Raw genomic sequence first — 18,602 nt, forward strand, 5'->3', positions numbered from 1 at the left:
GGTAAGGAAGCTGCTCAAGGTCACACACAGTCAGCAAGTGAGAAGAGCCAGACCGGACTGCAGGCCGAATGACCCCAGAGCCCTGGTGCCCAGGTGCTTCCAGGGCTGTCTCTGCTGTGTGGCCGGGTGACAGAAGGACTCGTCACCTCAGGACGGGAGTCCTCACCAAAAGGTCATAGACTCATAGGGTGACCAAGTACCAAGATGGGGAGGCCCTGCATTTTCTCTGAGACTGGTGTTGGGACTCCCCCTCCCCTCCTTTACTGAGCAGCAGGGGTGGTGGGTGCTGGGGATGTAGGGTGGGGGGTGCCAGCAGGGTCAACACCCAGCCTGCCCTCAGGAGCTTTTAAGAGTCTGGGGGCGAATGGACAAACCAGGAGAAGTTGAAAGAGCAAGTACGAAGCCCACAGGCAAGACGCCTGTGCATGGCAGGGCCGAGGCGGCCAGAGTTCCAAGCAGGGAGGTACAGGGGACAAGGGGGTGGCCAGGGAGGTCCACAGTAGGCAGCCCGCTCATCCCCGCCGAGGGCCGTACCGAGATGTCGTGGTACAGCGACTTGCCGTACAGCCGCTTATACTCCATTCTGATGTCCAGGAGGTCGATCTCACTGCGAGACACCATGATGCGAATCAGGGTCCGGTCCTTCGTTCCTGCTCCCTGAAGAGAGTCCACCAAAGGCATGAGCAATGGGCCTCCTTACTGTCCCACCTTCCTGCCCATGGGCCCTCTGTCCTCTTGGCTGAGGGGTGGCTCTCCTTGTGCCTTCTGCCCTGAGCAAGGGCGGGGTCACAGGTCGGGCTGAGACACCGCCCCCCCACCCCCTGCCCAGATCCCTGCACGTGTGAGGCACGTACCCTCATGGCCTTGTTGAGCCTTTCAGCAAAGAAGGCTGGAGTATTCTTGAGACATTTCACTAGAAGAGAGAAACAGAGCGTGACTCCATCTGCAGAAAACTCTCGGTCCAAGGGGCCATGGAGAGAACAAGTGTCCTTGTGAGAGGCCGCATGGGACACATCCACCTTCCTCTCCTCGCTCTCCTCCAAGCTCAATTATCTGTGATCCTGGCTCTGGCTCTTTGGAATACAAACATGCCGGACCCCAACCTCGACCTCCTTCTGGCAACAGTGTGGTGAAAGGAGCCATGTAGGTTAGAAATCTGGTTGTTCCAGCGCGTGGGGCAACCTAGGGGCTGTGACCCTCATGGAGGAAGGACGGCCAAGCGGCATGAGTGTCTCAAGGCCATGATCCCTGTGTCATGGGGACATGCAGGGAAATGGGGAGGACCCGCCATCTGCCCCGGCCAGAAGGCTCCAGGAAAAGCACAGCGTGGGTCGCCTGGGTGGCTCCGTTGTTAAGCGTCTGCCTTCGGCTTGGGTCGTGATCCCGGGGTACTTGGATCGAGCCCCACATCGGGCTCCCTGCTCCGTGGGAAGCCTGCTTCTCTCTCCCCTTCTCCCTGTGTGTGCTCTCTCTCTAGTTCTCACTCTCTCTCGAATAAATAAAAAAAGAAAGAAAGAAAGAAAGGAAGAAAGAAAGAAAGAAAAAGGAAGGAAGGAAGGAAGAAAAGAAAGAAAGAAAAGAAAGGAAAGAAAAGAAAAAAAAGAAAGAAAAGAAAGAAAAGAAAGAAAAGAAAGAAAGAAAGAAAAAGAAAAAAGCATAGCTCAAGATGGGCAGACTGTGACCTCCCCACAGGGTACGGAGAGGCTGCGAGGCCTGAGCAGGTGGGCGGCCGTGGGGCGGGTCAGGCCCTGCAAGAGGCGCCCCACGTAGCCGGGAGCGAAGCCAGCCTTCCTGAGCAAGGGCCTGTTCTGCTGTTGCAAGTAAAAATCTTTCCACGTGTTTCCATCACACACATCTGACAAGTGCCTGCAGGGATGTATTTTTAGAGGAAACTTGGCAGGATGTGAGTCATCTTCCTCCGGGAGAGCAGCTGGTCGCTCTCCCACCAGTGCCCACACGGCAGCTCCCTGCCCCAGAGCTGTGCCTGAAATACAAACAGCACCCCGCCAGGGTGGTTGGAGGTACGGCTACGCAGCGCGCCGGGAACCAGGCTGCTTTCCCACCATTTGGGCACAGGATTTAGCAATCCTGGATCATGTGCTCGCCACTACCCCGCAGCCAGAGAAGGGGGAGCAGCCCCGGGCGGGCCGGCGGCTGGGCGGGCCCAGGACGCCTACCCACGGCCAGCATGCCCCGCTCCAGGTCCCCGGACATCTCCCGGCAGATGCTCTTCTCGATGTCTCGGCCTGTCATCCGCTGATACTCATTGAAAACTAGTGGAAAGAGAGAAGGGATAAATTACCAACTGAATTCTGTCCCCACAAAGTCATACGGTGATGTCCTAACCCCCAGTACACCCCAGAACGTAACCATATTTGGACGTACAGCCTTTGAAGAGGTGATTAAGTTAAAACGAGGCCCTTAGCGTGGGCCCTAATCCAATCTGACCAGTGGCCCTGTAAGAAGAGATTGGGACACACAAGGAAACACCAGTGATGCACACACGGAGGAGAGTGTGTTTTAGAACACGGCAAGAAGCAGGCCGAGGAGAGAGGCCTCAGAAGAAATCAACCCGCTGACACTTTGGTCTTGGACTTCCAGCCCCCAGGACAGTGAGAAAATGAGTATCTGTCACGTAAGTCACTCAGTGTGTGGTATTTTGCTGTGGCCACCCGAGCAAACGAACACAGAGCCTTGCCAGAGCCAGCCTCTCCCCTCAGCTGGCGGTAGGCCAGGCGGCCCCACTGACCAGGCCCACCCACCCTGCTCTCAAGTCAGGCAGGCTCTTCACCCCACGACACGCGTGCATCTCGCTCCCATCAGCTCATGGCTCACCCAAGCCATACCTTACTACCCCACCCAGCACCCCTCCACACACACCAACAGAATTTTCGCTCTCTTCTCAAATCCCTTCACTTCCGGTCCATGCCCACATTCCTTCTCCAGCATTCCATGTGTCTGTCTTGTCTCTCAGCGGGATGATGAGCTAACACCTGTCCGGCCCCCACAGCCTACCCGAGGATACACTGAGCACCCACGGCACTGGGACTCCAGGCTCCTAGAGAGGCAGGTGGCCCAGTGGAGACCCACGTGCCAACTCTAGCTCTGGCCTTAGTGCGTGCACAGAACACCACCGTGTTGCTAAGTGGCTGTCATTCTCAGTCCTACCCGGCCCCCCCAGGGCCTTTGCACTTGCAGCTCTGTCATGTTTTTAACTCAAATGTCATGACCTCAGCAAGGACCACCCCAAGCACCATCTCTGACCCCTGCACCACTCCCTATCTCTGTTTCCAACTTTATTGTCACTAAAGGATTTACCAGCTGGTACCGACTTCACTTGATTTTTGTTTACTGCCTGTCTCCCAGAACAAGAATTTGAGCCTCAGGACAGCAGTGACTCCATAATGCTGTGCCCTGCTGCTTCCCCACGCCCACTCTGGGACATGGCCAATGGCAGGAGCTTGTTTTATAGATTCTGAATGAATGAGTAAACAGTGTACTTTTGTAACTGTATGATCAATTGTTACGCTGATTTTTGTATGCCACGCTTTGGAAAGCATCAGATCAGGTGCTTTTGAAGGCTTTCTCAGCTCTAATTTCCACATTCCGGTGTATAAAGACACCTGCCAGCAGGGGGCTGCCATTTCTCTCACCTCTTCCTTTGCTTTCCTGCAGAACCAGATGCATGCCGAAAACTCCGGAAACCCGCTGCTAAGAGCTTTTATATCGCCACCAGGGGGCTCTTTTAAGGAAGAGTAAGCCCTATGGAGTGGGACTGCCAAGTGTTCCTGCTAGCTGTCTCCCCTTCGTACCTTGTCTGCCCTCATCTATATCTGGCCCTAGGGAGGCCTGGGACCGCCTTACCTGCCACCAGGTGGGCCCGGCTCCGGGAGCACAGAATTGCGTTGAACTTGGACTCGTCTGTTCCCAGGCGGTTCTCCCCAGCTGCATACAGCTCCTGGACAGAGGGGAAGATAGGAATACAGTGCAGGTCTTACCCCGCAGCCCGGGCCCGGGTCACCCAGGACAGCCGTGCAGGCCCACTGGGGAAGGAAATGGGGGCGGGGCCCTGGCTGTGCTCCATGCACCGTGCAGAACTAGACACCAGCCCCACGTTGTCTCGCTGAGCAACAGAGGATTCTGAGGCAGGCTGGTGGGCGGGGGCCGGGGGCCGGGCACTCAGGACCAGGAGAACCGAGGCTGGCTGAGGCCGGGACAGGCAAGGGGCAGCTTTAACCCCAGAGAGGGAGCAGCAGTACAACAGGGACAACACAGCAAGGGCTGGGCTGGAGTCCTAGCTCTGCTGCCAACTTGCCGTGGGGCTCCAGGCAGGCCACGGCCCTCTTGGAGCCTCACTTTCTCACCTCTGAAATGCGAAGGTCAGATTAGATTCGGGGTCACAAACCTGAAAGCTCAAAGGGATTAGCTGGGTGACTTAAATGAGGGGAACAGGCCAGCTGTGAGGCCAGAGGGTGGTGGGGACAAAGGCTAAGCACACAGAGGGGCGATCACTTCTCAGCACCTGCCGGGGACTTTAATAGAGAACGGACCCACAGCTGCCAGAAATCCAGAGTTCTATGTGAAATTCCCAATCTTTATAAGCAGTTTCCCTATCTGTAAGGGGGAACACTAAATATTATGGCAATAAATACTATGACAATGAATAGATGGCAATTGTGAGTGTGGGACTGCATGTGGCAGGCACTTTCCTTGTGCTTCCCTGTATATACCATAATAATGTTGGCAAAAGGGCAGAATTTGTACTTGCCTGTTAAATTTTTGCCAGTTTGCACCCCAAATATTTGCCAATTTGCAACCCCTCATGCCAGATGGCCCAGAAGCACTCCCCAGGCCTCAGGTAGTGGCTCTGGGATCTCAAGGCACCGACGGCCGGGGAGGAGGGCAGCCACCAGGGGCTCAGAGACCCCACAGGTCAAGGTGAGGCAGGTACAGATCCATAATTAAGAAGACAGAGAAGTGGGCACAAAAAAACCTTGAAAGTGAGGCAGCTTCTGCCTTGGCCAGGGAATGGCCAGGCCCGTCTGACAGGAAAGTGGGAACAGGAAAAGTCCCACTGCGGCAACAGAGCTGGCAGCCTGGGTTTGCCCAGCCCTGAGTGCAGAAATGGGAGTGCCTGTCTCAAGCCAGGGGAGATGTTAAGGCAGACCCTGAAGGAGGGCATCTGGGGTGCAGCCGGGACACATGGAACAAGCCAGGCGTCTGGGCCCTTATCCAGTCCCTGCCTCCAGGTTCCTCCAGACACAAGGGTCAGCCTCTCTGAGCCCGTGTTTCCCCATCTGGAAAGGACAAGGACCAGACGAGAGAGCAGCCATCTTCCAGCCCTACAAAGAGGCCCCTCCACAGAGGTCCTCTTCTGCCTGACAGACGGCAGACAGAAGAGGATCGCTGGCCGCTCCTGGGGAGTGCCGGGCTGGGGGTGGCAGGGGCAACAAAGCGGGAGAGAGGCCTAGCCAGCTCCATCCCACCAGAAAGCTGCGACTCTCTCCAGCCACAACTGCTGTGGTCCGAGTTCATCCGTGGGAAACCCAAGCTCCTCTAGAGAGGCGCTCGGACGACCCGATGGACAGAGGGAACGGGAGAGAACTTCGCCGTCTGTCTGCAGTCATGCCTGGCTGTGGAATTCCAAGGCTGCACAACTAATGTGACAGCTGGTTTCTAGGCTCCGACCTTCAAAAGCATTAACAGTCAAGTGGAAAGGCTGCCTGTCTGCAAACACAATGACATATGCAACCGACCACAGGAAGAGGACCAGGTCACATGAAATCCCACACCCATCATGACCTACCAGCTCCTGTCATACTTGATTGTCTCCCAGGTTCGCGCCAAGGGCAGGATCAGAAGACTACAGAGGCGGGGGGACACTCAAGGTCTCATGGGTGATAAGCAGCACAGCCCACCCGAGACTCACAGCGTCTGGAACCCGCTCCTTATCCGTCACTCTTTCCACCCCAGAGCTCCTCCCTCATGGAACAAGAAGAAAGTAGGGGGCGCCCCCCGACTCAGGAAGCCCAGCTGGGGCACCTGGCCATCACACCCACCTGGGCGTCTCTCTGGACCAGCGTCATGTCCACATTGGTGCTTTCATCCCGGTTTCCCTGAAAGGAAGCAGGAGGTATGGTCAAGGCTGCTCCCTGCAGTGCCCTTTCCACCTCTCTCTGCTCTGAGCCCCGAACTCTGTCCTGGGAAAGGTACCTGAGACAGAGAGATGAGGAGCCGCTGGAAGTGCCCCGACGTGTCGCTTCGGATGGCCTCCTCCAGGGTCTTTTTGAATTCTGAAAGAGAGACACAGGGAAGGCCCACCCTGCAGCCACAGTCAGCAGCAGACGCCAGCAAGAGAAGGGCCCAGGAGCCCTGGGTGCGACGAGACAGGTGGTCCACACGGCCCTCCAGGGACGCGGGGGCTGTGGCCTCCAGGCCAACCTGGCATCTGTCAGGATCGGCCTAAACCACACCCTAGAGGCTCTCCCTCCTACCCCTCCCTTACCTTAGTCACCTGCTCCGCTGGGTCTTGGATCAAAGCCCCACGTGTTGGCGGGGCAGGGGATGAGGCGCTAAGAAGGCCAGGAAGGTCTAAGAGGCCGTGGGAGAGGGTGTGGCCAAGGCCCAGCAAGCACAGGAGTCTGTGGAGGGCTGAGGGGCAGGCGCCAGCCTAACCTGTTCTATAGGCTCTGCTTAATTCCTGGATGTGCTCGTTGCTGCGGGAGGCGAAGATCTCGATCAGGCAGGCTTCATCAGTGCCAGCTCCCTAAGGGGGCAGAGAGCACAAACCACAAGCTTGTTACAGCTCCCTTTCCGGCACCCAGGGAAGAGAGCAGGGGCCCTGTGCCCCACGGCACCAGTCCCAACAGTAGCAGCCACCAGGGCAGGCCCACGCCCCCGGTGGGGCTGCTGGGTCCACCCGAGGCAGCCAAGCTCCCTGCCACCGCCCCAGGCCCTGAAAAGTACCAGATCATGACAGTGACATGGTGATGAACAGAGGTCACATGAAGGACCATGTTCACACCCCCACCAGGAAACTGAGCATCAGAGAGGTGTAGTGCCTTGTCCAAGGCCACACAGTAAATGGTGGGTTGAGATGTGGACCCAGATCCATTTTATTCCAAGCTCAGCTCATGAACGAGACAAGACACAACTGAAAAATGGGTATAAAGCAAGAGTAGACATGTGGACAGAGGAGAGTTCTGGAATGGACTGTGGAGCATCTGAAGACATCTAGAAGAGGCGGCACCAACGAGGCCGAGAGAGAGAGAGAGAAAGAGAGAGAGAGAGAGAGAGAGAGAGAGAGAGAGAGAGAGAGAGAGAGAGGAGCACATCAAGGGCGGGGAGAAGGCCGAGGACACAGGCAGCGGCCTGGCCGCTGGGCGGGCTTGGCTCTGGGCCTGCTGCTTATGAGCCGTGTGACCTCCCGGGCGCCCTGCTTCACCTCTCTGTGCCTCAGGTCCCTTGTGCGTCAAATGGGAGCACCACTAACACCTACCTCCTGCAAAGTGCTGAGGGTTAAGTGTTACCCACGTGAAGCACCTCGAACAGTGCCAGTCACGTAGGAAGCACAGCACAGGAGGAGCTCTTTTCATGATGAGCACAACTGTGATTCCTCAGAGCTTGCAAAGAGCTTCTGCTAGCCACCGAGCTCAATGCTCACCACACGCCACAAGAAAGGGCGTCCGTGGTCCCATTTTCCTTGCTCAAGGACACATGGCTCGTCAGGGACAGGCGACCCCAGCCCCGTGTGGTTTCCCATACCCAACTGCCACCACCTTGTGAAGCCGGCTAGGGGCAGCAGCTGGGCCGGGCAGAGGTCTGGGCGCCGCTCCTGGGTGCTGTCCCCAACTGCTTCCTGACCCCTCCCTAGAGGAAGGTGTGTCTGAGGATCTCCGCAGGGTCCTCTCCCACCTACAGGCTCCATACTGAATTCTCTGCCTCTCCTCTTGGGGGCAGGAAGAGTCATTGTGCCTATCAAGCCTCTGAAAAATGGTAGATTCCTTCTGGAGCACCTGCTCAATTCACAAGGATGTCCCCCTTCTGTGGGAGTTGCCCCCTCCCCATCCACGGGATACCTGTTGTGGATGTTGGGAGCCACGAGACTATGGAATGTAGACGACACTCCCCTTGGTCACAAGTGACTTGACCAGGGACAGACAGTAAACCCTAAGTAGGCCAGAGTCTGCTCCCATTTGGAATTTGGACTGAGGGACAGCTGGTCTTTTCTGTGGCCGAATCTCTGAGAGGTAAATGGAGTGGGGTCAACAGGGATCCGCTGCGCCCAGCAGATGAAGACTGAAGCGGGCACTCGGGAAGCAGCAGAGACAAGAGAAATCCTGCCTGGGTCCCTGCCCTTCCTCAAGCTGGGCAGCTCACCTTTACCCTCATAACCGATTCTGCACCTGTTTCCTTTAAACCCCTCAAGAGTGTTTCTGTTGTTTGCTCACAAAGAGTCCTAAATGAAGGAGGATGATACCATCCGAGGCCTCTGCCCCTGTCCCTATCACCATGTCACCACCAGCTCTACCACCCCGCTGCCACCATGCTTTTTAAGATGGACTCAGATGCCCCCGATGATGAATGACACCTGTTTTGCCTCTTGGGGAGTCACCAGAAGTCACCCTTTCTATAGCACTTGGACTCCAACCCGAGACGATCCAGGAATCACACTGACAACGGCAGCTAATGAACGGATTCAGCCCCACCGTGCAGTCCAGGCCTTTCCCTGGCCTGTGTATCCATGTGAGCAAAGGAACACACACACAAACACAAACATGAACACACCTTGATGGCTTCCTTTATTTCATAAATATCGAAGAGGACCGGGGTCTTCATGAGAGCCAAGATTGTCTTCTCAAAGTTTCCTGACAGTTCAGATTTCAGATCTTTGATCAAATCCTGACAGAATATTCAAACAGACAAACAAACCTATTTTGAGAATGCACACGAGGTGACTAATAGGGACAACATCCCAGATCTGAGGACCAGCAGCATCTGCATCAGCCAGGGCCTGGCAGAAAAGCCAAATCTCAGCCAGCGCAGACCTGCAGAGTTGGAGCCTGCAATTCAATCAGCTTCCCAGGGGACCCACATTCAAGCTGGAAAAGCACTGGGCCAGAATACCAGTCTATTCAACTTACCCAGTGTTTACCTAAGATTCAAAAGCCCAGAAGTTCAAAATACATCCCCATGCATTTGTGCAGAACTGTAAGCCTTTTCCTTCAAAGCTCCTCTCCCAGCTACACCTCCTAGGGTGGTCATGAAGAGGGCAGGGATTAGCAGCCTGGGTCCCCAGGAGGAAAAACCGGCCCAGTAGGAGCTAAAGGGAAATAACCTGTCCATGGTCTCTGTGAGTCATGGCAGAGCCAGGGCTAGAACCCAGATCTCTGGGTGCCTCTCATCAAACCTCAGTGCCCTGTGAACTTTTGGATTTCCCCCTCGGAGCATCCTTCTGTTCTAGAAGATGCCATCAGCTGAGAGGTCACTGCTGGGTGGGTAGCAGAAAATGCCCTAATAGGCCTTCCTGCCCACCCAGGAGATCTAGGATCACCTGGCACCAAAGAAAAGCAGGGGTGAGTGGGGCTGTGCTAGTAGCTATGCCTCAGTTCAGTGGGGACCAGGCCTCCCTTCCCTGCCACCCCTCCCCCACTCACCTTCCCATAAGCGGTCTTGAAGGACAGGAGGATCTGCTGCCGCTGCTTGTTGGAGCGACTCCCCAGGCAGTTGATGATGGCCTGCTCGTCGGTCCCTGGGGGAAGAGGTGGATGTGGGCAGGGCTGAAGTTGTGGGGATGCTCTGCACTGGAGGCTTCCCTGGCCTGGGCCCTTCTATTCTCCTGGGCATCCCAACTGCACCCCCACATCTACCTCCTCTTCTACCACCACCACAGGAACCAGGTTCCCTCCTCCCAGCAGCCCTGCACAGAGCTGGCAAGTCAGGGGGGCAGTTAGGACCCGAGCCACCCAGGGTTCCTCACCAAAGCCTTTCATAGCTTTCCGCAGGACCTCGGCATCTCGCAAGGGGTCAAAACCAGGAGCATCTGTGATGGTGCCTCGGTTTCCAAACTGCTCGGACAAACAGACTCACGTAAGATGTTGTATCCCCCAAATGCAAGACTTCCCCGCCCCAGACTCTGAAAGTGACCTTTTTACTACAAGTTGGGGTACCGGAAGGAGCCCGTAATCAGTAACTGAGTGAGCCTACTGTGATCATTAGATATCCTCATGTTCTGGTGCTGAGGCTTCTGCCTGGCTCCCGTGGCTAGAAGCCCGTCTCTAGCTGAGTCCTGATGCTGAAAATCTGCCCTATGCCCAGATCCTTTAGGACGGGGCCTGGGTTTCTGATGGGGGGGCAGCCCTGGGAAGCTCACTGCCATAGCACATGTGAGCACGTATTAGGGCCCTCCTGACAGGGTTTGGGTAGTCCATGGAGCACCTCGGTGCAGATGAGAAAAAGATGTTCCCTGCAGAAATGCCGGTGTCTGGCCTTTACCATGGTACGCACCGCCTCACTGCCTCCTGGACTCTGCTTTTCCTAGCACTGTTCTCTAGGCTCTCAGACCTGCTTGCCTGCTGGACCCCTTCATAACACTGACAGCTGCACTCCCCAGCAAACAAATTTTCCTGCCTAAGTGGTCTCCTGGTGGCTTACCTTCTGGGGCTAGTGCACTACCGGTTTTAACAGAGTTAAGAAGAGAAGCTCGGAGAAGGGATGAGGGAGAAGGCAGAGGGAAGATGGAGAGCAGGGCAGGGGTAGGGGTAGGGGAGTGTGGGGGCAGGGAGGAGAGGGACCCTCTGTCTAATAATAGTAGTCGAGCACATACCACTAGCCCTGTGCTTGACTGGTTTGGCCACGTAACCATGACAATGAATTCTAGGCACTGCAAACATGAAATGTTCTCCAAAATGAGCCAAGAGCAGCCCCGGAGGAACTGCCAACAATCTTCCCTAGCCAAAGGAGGTTTTAAGAACCCTCTAAGACCAGCCTGAGAGGCACCTCGGGGGACTTAAGACTAAGCCGTTGGGCACACGGCTTGAGGCCAGGGGCCCGGACAGCTCCGACAAAGCACAGAGCCCAGGCAGTAAATGACACAGGAGGAATGATGAGTACCCTGGGACGTTCAGATCCAACTCGCACATGGAACATCTAACCAAGCTGTGAGAAACAGGGCAGCTCCCCAAGGTCTTTAAGAATACAAACCGGGAGTGGGGAGTGTGAGAGAAAGCAACACTCTGTTAAAACAAGAAGTTATAGATGGAGGACAGAGCCCTTCTCCATCTGCTGCACCCTCCCTGGCCTCGCTGGCAGAGGACACTGGGCCACGAGCCTCAGGCCTCTGGCACCCAAGCCTGGACAGAGGGCAACGGGACAGGCACTCACCTGGGCTGGAGCCACAGCAGGGGTGACGGTCCCAGACCCCAGGTAACCTGGGTAGCTTGGCACTGGCTGCTGCTGCCCAGGAGGTGGCATGGGTGGCTGCCCAGGGTAGGTCATTGGCGGCTGTCCAGGGTAGGGCCCCGGGGGCTGCTGGCCAGGAGGCGGCATGGGCTGGCCTGGCACAGGGGCCCCTGGGTAGGGCGGATATGAAGGCATCCCAGAGGGCGGGTTTCCTCCAGGGGGCGGATACATTCCATATGGCGGAACAGGCTGCTGGGCAGAAGGGGGCTGCCCAAAACCCCCAGGGGGAATGGGAGGGTAACCACCCCCGGGGGCCCCAGGGTACAGGTTTGGCACGTTGGCTCCTCCGAATGTCCCAGACATGTTGGATGCCTGAAAGTCCACAAAGCAAGCGTAAGATGAATGGCCCCCCGAGGAGCACAGCCACACCCCATCCATCCATCCTTCCCTGGCCTGAGCCCAGCAGTGCTCAGAGCTCAGAGTCTGAGCACCCCTGGCTTCTCAGCAAGGCCCAGCCTGACCACCCAACTTGAAACTACTGTCCCGCATCCCCTCTACCTGTTCTCCTGAGCCCTTTCTTTATTTGCTCCTATGCCCAAGGTACCCATATTTACTCTAACACCACACAGTTTACTTATGGTGACTGTCTGTCATCCCAGGAGCTTCAGGGCTGAGATTTTTGTTATATTCACATATCCCTGGTGCCTAGAACAAGCCTGGCACCGGCACAAATGAGACTGTGCACTGGCTGCACGGTTGACACTGAGCAAGCCTTTGTTTCTAGATTATAAAATATATTCTTTTACAAACCAATTAACAAATAAAAGTAGCATGTCTGCCTATGCTACCAGGCACCCGCACCCAGGCCGGAGCAGAACAGTCATCCACACGTACACCCGCACACAAATATGCACATGCATGGGTACACTGGCACACGCATACATACGCTCACCTCCCTCCTGATCCTATGCTGTGCTCAGACAAAAGGCGCTCAATACATATTCTATGAAGGCACCACCCCCATCCAATTCAGAGCTGAAAGGGACCTGAGAGACCAGGCAACCCAATGCCTGCCCCTTCCCTCCATTTCACAGATAGGAAATCGAGATGCAGAGGACAGTGAGCAGAGAGAACTCCAACGAAAACCCTTCGCTCTAAGGCGCAGCTCAATACTCGGTGTCCACAGGTAGGCACACACACAAGACACCTCTGAAGCCACTCACTCAAGCCAGCAAACTTTGTCCCTCTGGCCATGCAGGTGTGACCCCCAGGGGCAGCCCCAGCAGGAGAGCTGGACTCACCATTCCTGAGAGGTAGTCCTGGTTGAACTGCCCTGCGTAGTTGGCCATGTTATCCAGCCCGATGGGGGGCATGTTGGGCGGAGGGTAGCCAGCACCTCCCCAGGCACCACCACCTAAAAGCAACACTAAGCCCTTTAGCAGGCTGCCGGCACTCCCCACAGGAAAAGGCAGAGCATCAAGCTCTCAGGCGGTCAGGAGGGGAGGCCAAAGCAGGGCCTGGCAGACAGCACTCCAGACCCCACAGAAACACTCAGGCAAGAAAGCTGAACCCAATCCCGCTGCTGGAGGAAGAGAAAAGAGGGAACTTCCCCCTCCTTCCAGGCAGGAAGGTGGGGATCAGCAAACCCTCCCAAGAGTGTTTGGGATTAAGGAGGTAGGAGGGCCAAGGACCAAGGACAGAACTGCCCTCCTGGGCTCACCATCATGGAAAGGAAACACAGACATAAAAACAGATCATTTGGGGTCACTGTGCTCAGCATGAGCAGCCGTGAGCTCAGAGAGCACCGAGAACCCACAGTGAGGGGAAAGCATGGCAGGGAAGGGTGGGTGTCCTGCCGACTGGGTTATTTGCAGTGACAAGTCTGTGAAGGGAGGGAGGGTAGGGTGGAAGGAGACGGGGCTGGGTCATGCAACACAGACACCCATCCCTACAAGGGGGGGCAGTTGGAGAAGTGGTAAAAAGCCCCAGCTCTGAACCCAGAGGGACCAGGTGTGTGCCCTGGGGTGGGGCCCTCAGCCCCTCTAGTTCAGCTTCTTCGGCCGACACGTGGGGATGATGATTAGTTTGCCTCAAACTTCCTGGATGGGGACGAAGACCTAAAGCCTGTGCGGGGGGCTCCCAGGCCGCGGCCGACACTGAGACAAGGGGCTCCCAGGCCACAGCCAGCATCGTTGTGTGGGCCGCTGGCCTGTTAGGTGCCTTTCTGACCAGGGCAGTGAGCAGGCCCCGAGGGCCTCGAGTTTAGCTTTTCCGATCCAGGGCTCCGGGCCACTCAGGACGGCATGCTCAGAGGAGCTCAGAAAGGGTAAGTGACTTGCGGATCAGGAATCCCCAGCCCGCTCCCTCTCTGCTGTGGTGTGGTGGAGGTGGCGGTGGTAGGACTCAACGGCAGCATCCCTACCAGGCAGAAGACCAACCATGAGGCCAGCACTGGCACACGTGGGCCAGGCCTCGTTCAGTGGGAAATGGCCCCGCTCAACCCGATACGCCACGTGACGGTGGCCAAGCCACCTCCCTGCTCCCGACCTGTTCTCCGCCTGCTGAATGGCAGGGTGGGCCACAAATGGCCTAAGGGTCATGGGTGCTCAGACTCAAGGACCTCTGCTCTGGGGAAGTGAACGTGCCTGCTGGCCCTGTGGGGCAAGCGGCGGCACGGCTCAGGCAACCTCGGGGTAACCAGCCTGGAATGATCCCCCCATCTGCTCCCCTACCATGGGGACCCAGTCTCATTTCAGGAACCTGGGAAGGGCCAGGGTCAGTGCAGCTGATGTGTTTGTGAAGGGATGTGGTGTAGGTGGGGCTGGGTTCTGACAGCCTGGCCTCGGGTACAGCCCCAGTGCCGTCAGCCCACAGCTTCTGGAGCTGCAGCAGGGACATCTGACCCTTAGCAACTGCCCCCACTTCCTCTCCTGGCAGGGGGCCCTGCTGCTGAGCGGGAGCAATCATCACCGAATGCTGCTTCGGAGGACATGGAGCGAGGGCTCTACCGGGCTATCTCACTGGTCTCAGGGACAACCCAGTGAAGGAGAGATACGGGATACCACGTGCAAAGGAGAAAAGAGTCCCAGAGAAAAGAAGGCATTTGCCTGCTGCTATCAGCTAATAAAGCAAGAAACTGGGTCCTGGCCTCGTCCTGGCTTTCCAGAAGGGCTTCAAATCCAGGCCTTTCTGGGCCCCTGGGTCCAGGATTTTCTCCAGCCCCTCCCCATTCTGGCTGCACCCTTGGGGTAGAGAGATGACTGGAAAGCACTGTTACTCTCTCCCTGCCCGCACTTGGGACATTGAGCTGAGAGCGCATTCCCCCCCTCCCCCTGCCCCAGACGTTCTTACCTGGTGCAGCTGGGGGGTAGCCACCTGTGGGCGGGGGATAACCTGGGTAGCTCATGGTTCAATCTGAAAGGGAAGAGGAAAGCAAGCGTCCTCAGGCTCTGCCGGAAGAGGAAAGCAAGCGTCCTCAGGCTCTGCCGGGAGCCCCCACCGGCCTTGCTGAGCCCAGCAACTGCCACAGGCCAGGCGCCTGCAGGAGGAGAGGCTACATCAGGCCTGACTTCGGCCAACCCAATTTACCTTCCACGTGCTGGGCCCCCAGCTAGAAAGCGCGACCAGAGGCAGGCCCGCACCTGTGCCCACACACACCATGACAGGGCTTACCACGCATGAGTGGCTATGTTTCCCTGCAAACCCCTTTCCCCCATGCTTCACTCCCACCTCTACTGACACGGGATGCTGAGCGTGTGGAGCTGTTCTCTAACCTCAGAGGTGAGCCTGCACTGCCTCGTTCTCAGGGGCTCAGGTCTATTTGTCTTTACTTTCCAGTGTCTTCATCACTACCCAGCCAGAGCCCCTGTCCCCTGTGCCCAGCCTACAGACCCCAAGCTATCCACGGTGGCCAACATGGATCCGCCCCAAGCTACATTTTTCATTCTCCAACCTCTGGTTCATCAGGCATTGGGAGCATGGCATGAAATCCTCATTGCTAGAGACAAGAGACCTCAGGAAGGCTTATGTGATCCAGGATCTGGAATGAGGGCAAGTGAGGCAGTTGGAGCTCAGAAAGGGTAAGTGACTTGCAGATCAGGAGTAGGGCAGGAGAAAGGCCTGGAACCCAGGGCTCTTGCTTGTTGGCGCTGGGTGGGACAGCTGCTCTCACAAAGTCCCTCTGTATACAGACCCCTCTGCCATGCCCCATGCCACTTAAACTGCCCAGGAGGGATCCAGATCTGCTGCAACCCGTGCAACCTACTTCCTCCTGCTCGCCAGTGGCTGCTGCAGTTGCAGAGGTGTTCAGTGACAGGTAAGGGTGTCAGGGGACCTGTAGGCCCCCTCCACCATCACACCTGCTGACCCCAGGTGACTTCCTCCCCCGTACATCGGGCCCCAACCTGGTTCTCAAACTGCAATGTGTGCATCAGAACCGCCCCAAGGGCTTGTTAAACACAGGTAGCTGAGCTCCACCGCAAAACCAGAATCTGCATTTCTAATTCCCAGGTGATACTGCTGGTGCAGGGATCCCACGTTGAGAACCACTGCTCTAGATGCCATCATTCACCTACAGGATTCTAGGTGCCCTTCACAGCTACATTGGAGATATGCGCATGGTGTTTGCAAGGAGGCTGAAGGGCTTCCTTAGGTGCCACCAGTCCCTACGGGACCCACAGGGATGATGCGCATGGGGATGTGTTTTGGTCAGTGCGCCCAGAGGTGACTGTAGACAGAGCTGCGAAAGGCCAGGTGATAGCCTAGTGACCTTGGAGAGAGCTAGGACTGGCCACCTGCGGTGTGCGCTGAAGACCCTTTCCCTTGCGCACCGTGGTGAGGCTGCTGAGGGCCCCTGTGGTGGTGCCCTCGCTCTGACTCCTCTCCCTGTGGCTGGCTGAGCCATCAGGCCAAAGCCCTCCCAGGTCCTGCCCTCAGCCTGACCCTCCTGCCGGAATCCTCAGACCCTGCTGATGAGGAGAGCCTGGAAATCCGAATGATGGATGGGCCAGGAACCTTCTGCTGGAAGAAAGAGGAAGAGCCCTGCACGAGGCCAGCATGAGCGAAGGTTATGTCCCTGACACCCTTCTCCTCTGGAGATCACCATTAAGCAGAAGCTTTGGGCACCAAAGACCCCTCACTACCCTTCACCACTCCTCCCAGAGGAATGAGGCCAAAAGGCCCCACCCATGGCTGGAGTGGGGGGGGGGGATAAAAGCCAAAAGCTGGGTACTACCCTGTTCTATCATCAAAACTAATCTCAGCCAAACCAGAGATTTAAATATAAGACATAATATTAGGGGGGCGGAGCAAGATGGCGGAGGAGTAGGAGACCTGGATTTCGTCTGGGCTCAGGAATTCAGCTGAATAGGGATCAAACCATTCGGAACACCTACGAACTCAACAGGAGATCGAAGAGGAGAGTAGCAACAACTCTCTGAACAGAGAAGCGACCACTTACTGGAAGGTAGGACGTGCGGAGAGGTGAATCCAAGGCGATATTCGGGAGGATAGACGGTGGGGGAGGGGCCTCCGCCGGCCGCTTCTGGCAAGTGCTAGAGCCGCGGAGCACAAAATCGGACCTTTTAGAAGTTGGCTCCGCGGAGGGACATCGCTGCAGTGGCTAAGCGGGGGGTGGAACCCTCGCGGGACAGTGTGGTCTCGGGACCCTCGGGGTCACAGAAAGACCGGGGGTGCCTGAGTGCGCCACAGCTCCCAGGTACCGGAGCAGGGTAAGCCGGCTGCAGAGACGGAGCCGAGGCGCGGGCTCTCAGCTCAGGGTGGCCATAAACTGTGATACGCGGCCCAGTCGGGCCACTGCTCCTCCAGCAGGGACCCAACAAGCGGCAGAGCTGGGGAGACTCCCCTTCCTCCCCCGGGGGGAGTGGCGCGGGAACGCACTGCAGGGATCTGCTGGGTTTGGAGACTCCACACGGGGTCGAGTGCCAGAGAAAGAAACGCTCGGTCACAGGCCGGGTGAGCACGCAGTGCGGCTGGAGACCAGGGAGACGGGAGTGACTGCTTTTCTCTGGGGGCGCACTGAGGAGTGGGGCCCCGAGTTCTCGGCTCCTCTGGGTGGAGACTGGGAGGCCACCATTTTTACCCTAGTCCTCCAAAGCTGTACGGAGAGCTTGCAGGGAACAAAAGCTCCTGAGAGCACACCCGAGCAGCTTCCTTAGCCCGGACCCACAAGGGCGGGGCAATTCAGCCTCCGGCAAAGACATTTGGAAACCACAGCAACAGGCCCCTCCCCCAGAAGATCAGCACGAACAGCCAGCAAGCCAAGACCAAGTTTACCGATCAAGGAGAACGGGAGAACTCCAGCGCTGGGGTAATACTGCACATAGAATTCATGGCTTTTTTTTAACCATGATTCATTAGTTCATCAAAGTTAATTTTTGTTAACTGTTTTTTTTTTTATTTTTCTTTTTCCCTTTTTCAACCAACATCTTATTAATCCCTTTTTTAAAAAAAACATTTTTTATTTTTCATTTTTAGAGTCATATTTTATCCCTTCATAGTAGTTACCTTTATTTTTGGCATATATATATAAGTTGTTCTCTTTTTAAAATTTTGAGATACAGTTTCTTCTAACAGATCAAAATATACCCTAAATCACTTGTGTGTCACTGATCACTGATCTATGCACTAGCCTGATCATATTTGATCATATTCTGCTTTTTTTGTATTGTTCTGTTTTTGTTTTTATCTTTTTTTTCTTTTTTTTTTCTCTTTCTTTTTTCTTTCTTTCCCTTTCTTTTCCCCTGGTTTCAGGTCTTTTCTGATTTGTATACAATATATTTGCTGGGGACGTTGTAAACCTGTTAGCATTTGGTTCTCTCATTCATCTATTCACCTCTGGACAAAATGACAAGACGAAAAAAATCACCTCAGCAAAAAGAACAAGAGGTATTACCGTCAGCCAGGGACCTACTCAATACGGACATTAGTACGATGTCAGACCTAGAGTTCAGAATCATGACTTTAAAGATACTAGCTGGGCTTGAAAAAAGCGTGGAAGTTATTAGAGAAACCCTTTCTGGAGAAATAAAAGAACTAAAATCAAACCAAGTCGAAATCAAAAAAGCTATTGATGAGGTGAAATCAAAAATGGGGGCACTAAATGCTAGGATAAATGAGGCAGAAGAGAGAATCAGTGATATAGAAGACCAAATGATGGAAAATAAAGAGGCTGAGAAAAAGAG

At 55.7% G+C, this 18,602-nt stretch overlaps 1 protein-coding gene across 2 annotated transcripts in view; it reads right to left on the minus strand.

The window, feature by feature from the left end:
- Positions 1–18,602, minus strand: part of ANXA11 (annexin A11) — a 49,151-nt gene that overhangs the window by 1,895 nt on the left and 28,654 nt on the right. For both annotated transcript variants that reach the window (XM_025850363.2, XM_025850362.2), the window contains exons 2-14: positions 14,752–14,814; positions 12,702–12,814; positions 11,383–11,772; positions 9,980–10,067; positions 9,657–9,751; positions 8,788–8,901; positions 6,676–6,766; positions 6,214–6,293; positions 6,060–6,116; positions 3,865–3,958; positions 2,178–2,273; positions 855–913; positions 535–657 (exon numbers count right to left, since the gene is read on the minus strand). In XM_025850363.2, coding sequence (XP_025706148.1) covers positions 535–657; positions 855–913; positions 2,178–2,273; positions 3,865–3,958; positions 6,060–6,116; positions 6,214–6,293; positions 6,676–6,766; positions 8,788–8,901; positions 9,657–9,751; positions 9,980–10,067; positions 11,383–11,772; positions 12,702–12,814; positions 14,752–14,806 — 1,455 coding nt within the window. In that variant the 5' untranslated portion in view covers positions 14,807–14,814. The remainder of the gene's footprint in view (positions 1–534; positions 658–854; positions 914–2,177; positions 2,274–3,864; positions 3,959–6,059; positions 6,117–6,213; positions 6,294–6,675; positions 6,767–8,787; positions 8,902–9,656; positions 9,752–9,979; positions 10,068–11,382; positions 11,773–12,701; positions 12,815–14,751; positions 14,815–18,602) is intronic.

Source organism: Callorhinus ursinus, unplaced genomic scaffold (assembly GCF_003265705.2).
Source record: "Callorhinus ursinus isolate GAN/ISIS: 27379988/994484 unplaced genomic scaffold, GSC_fseal_2.0 scaffold31, whole genome shotgun sequence".
NCBI classification, from domain to species: Eukaryota; Metazoa; Chordata; class Mammalia; order Carnivora; family Otariidae; genus Callorhinus; species Callorhinus ursinus.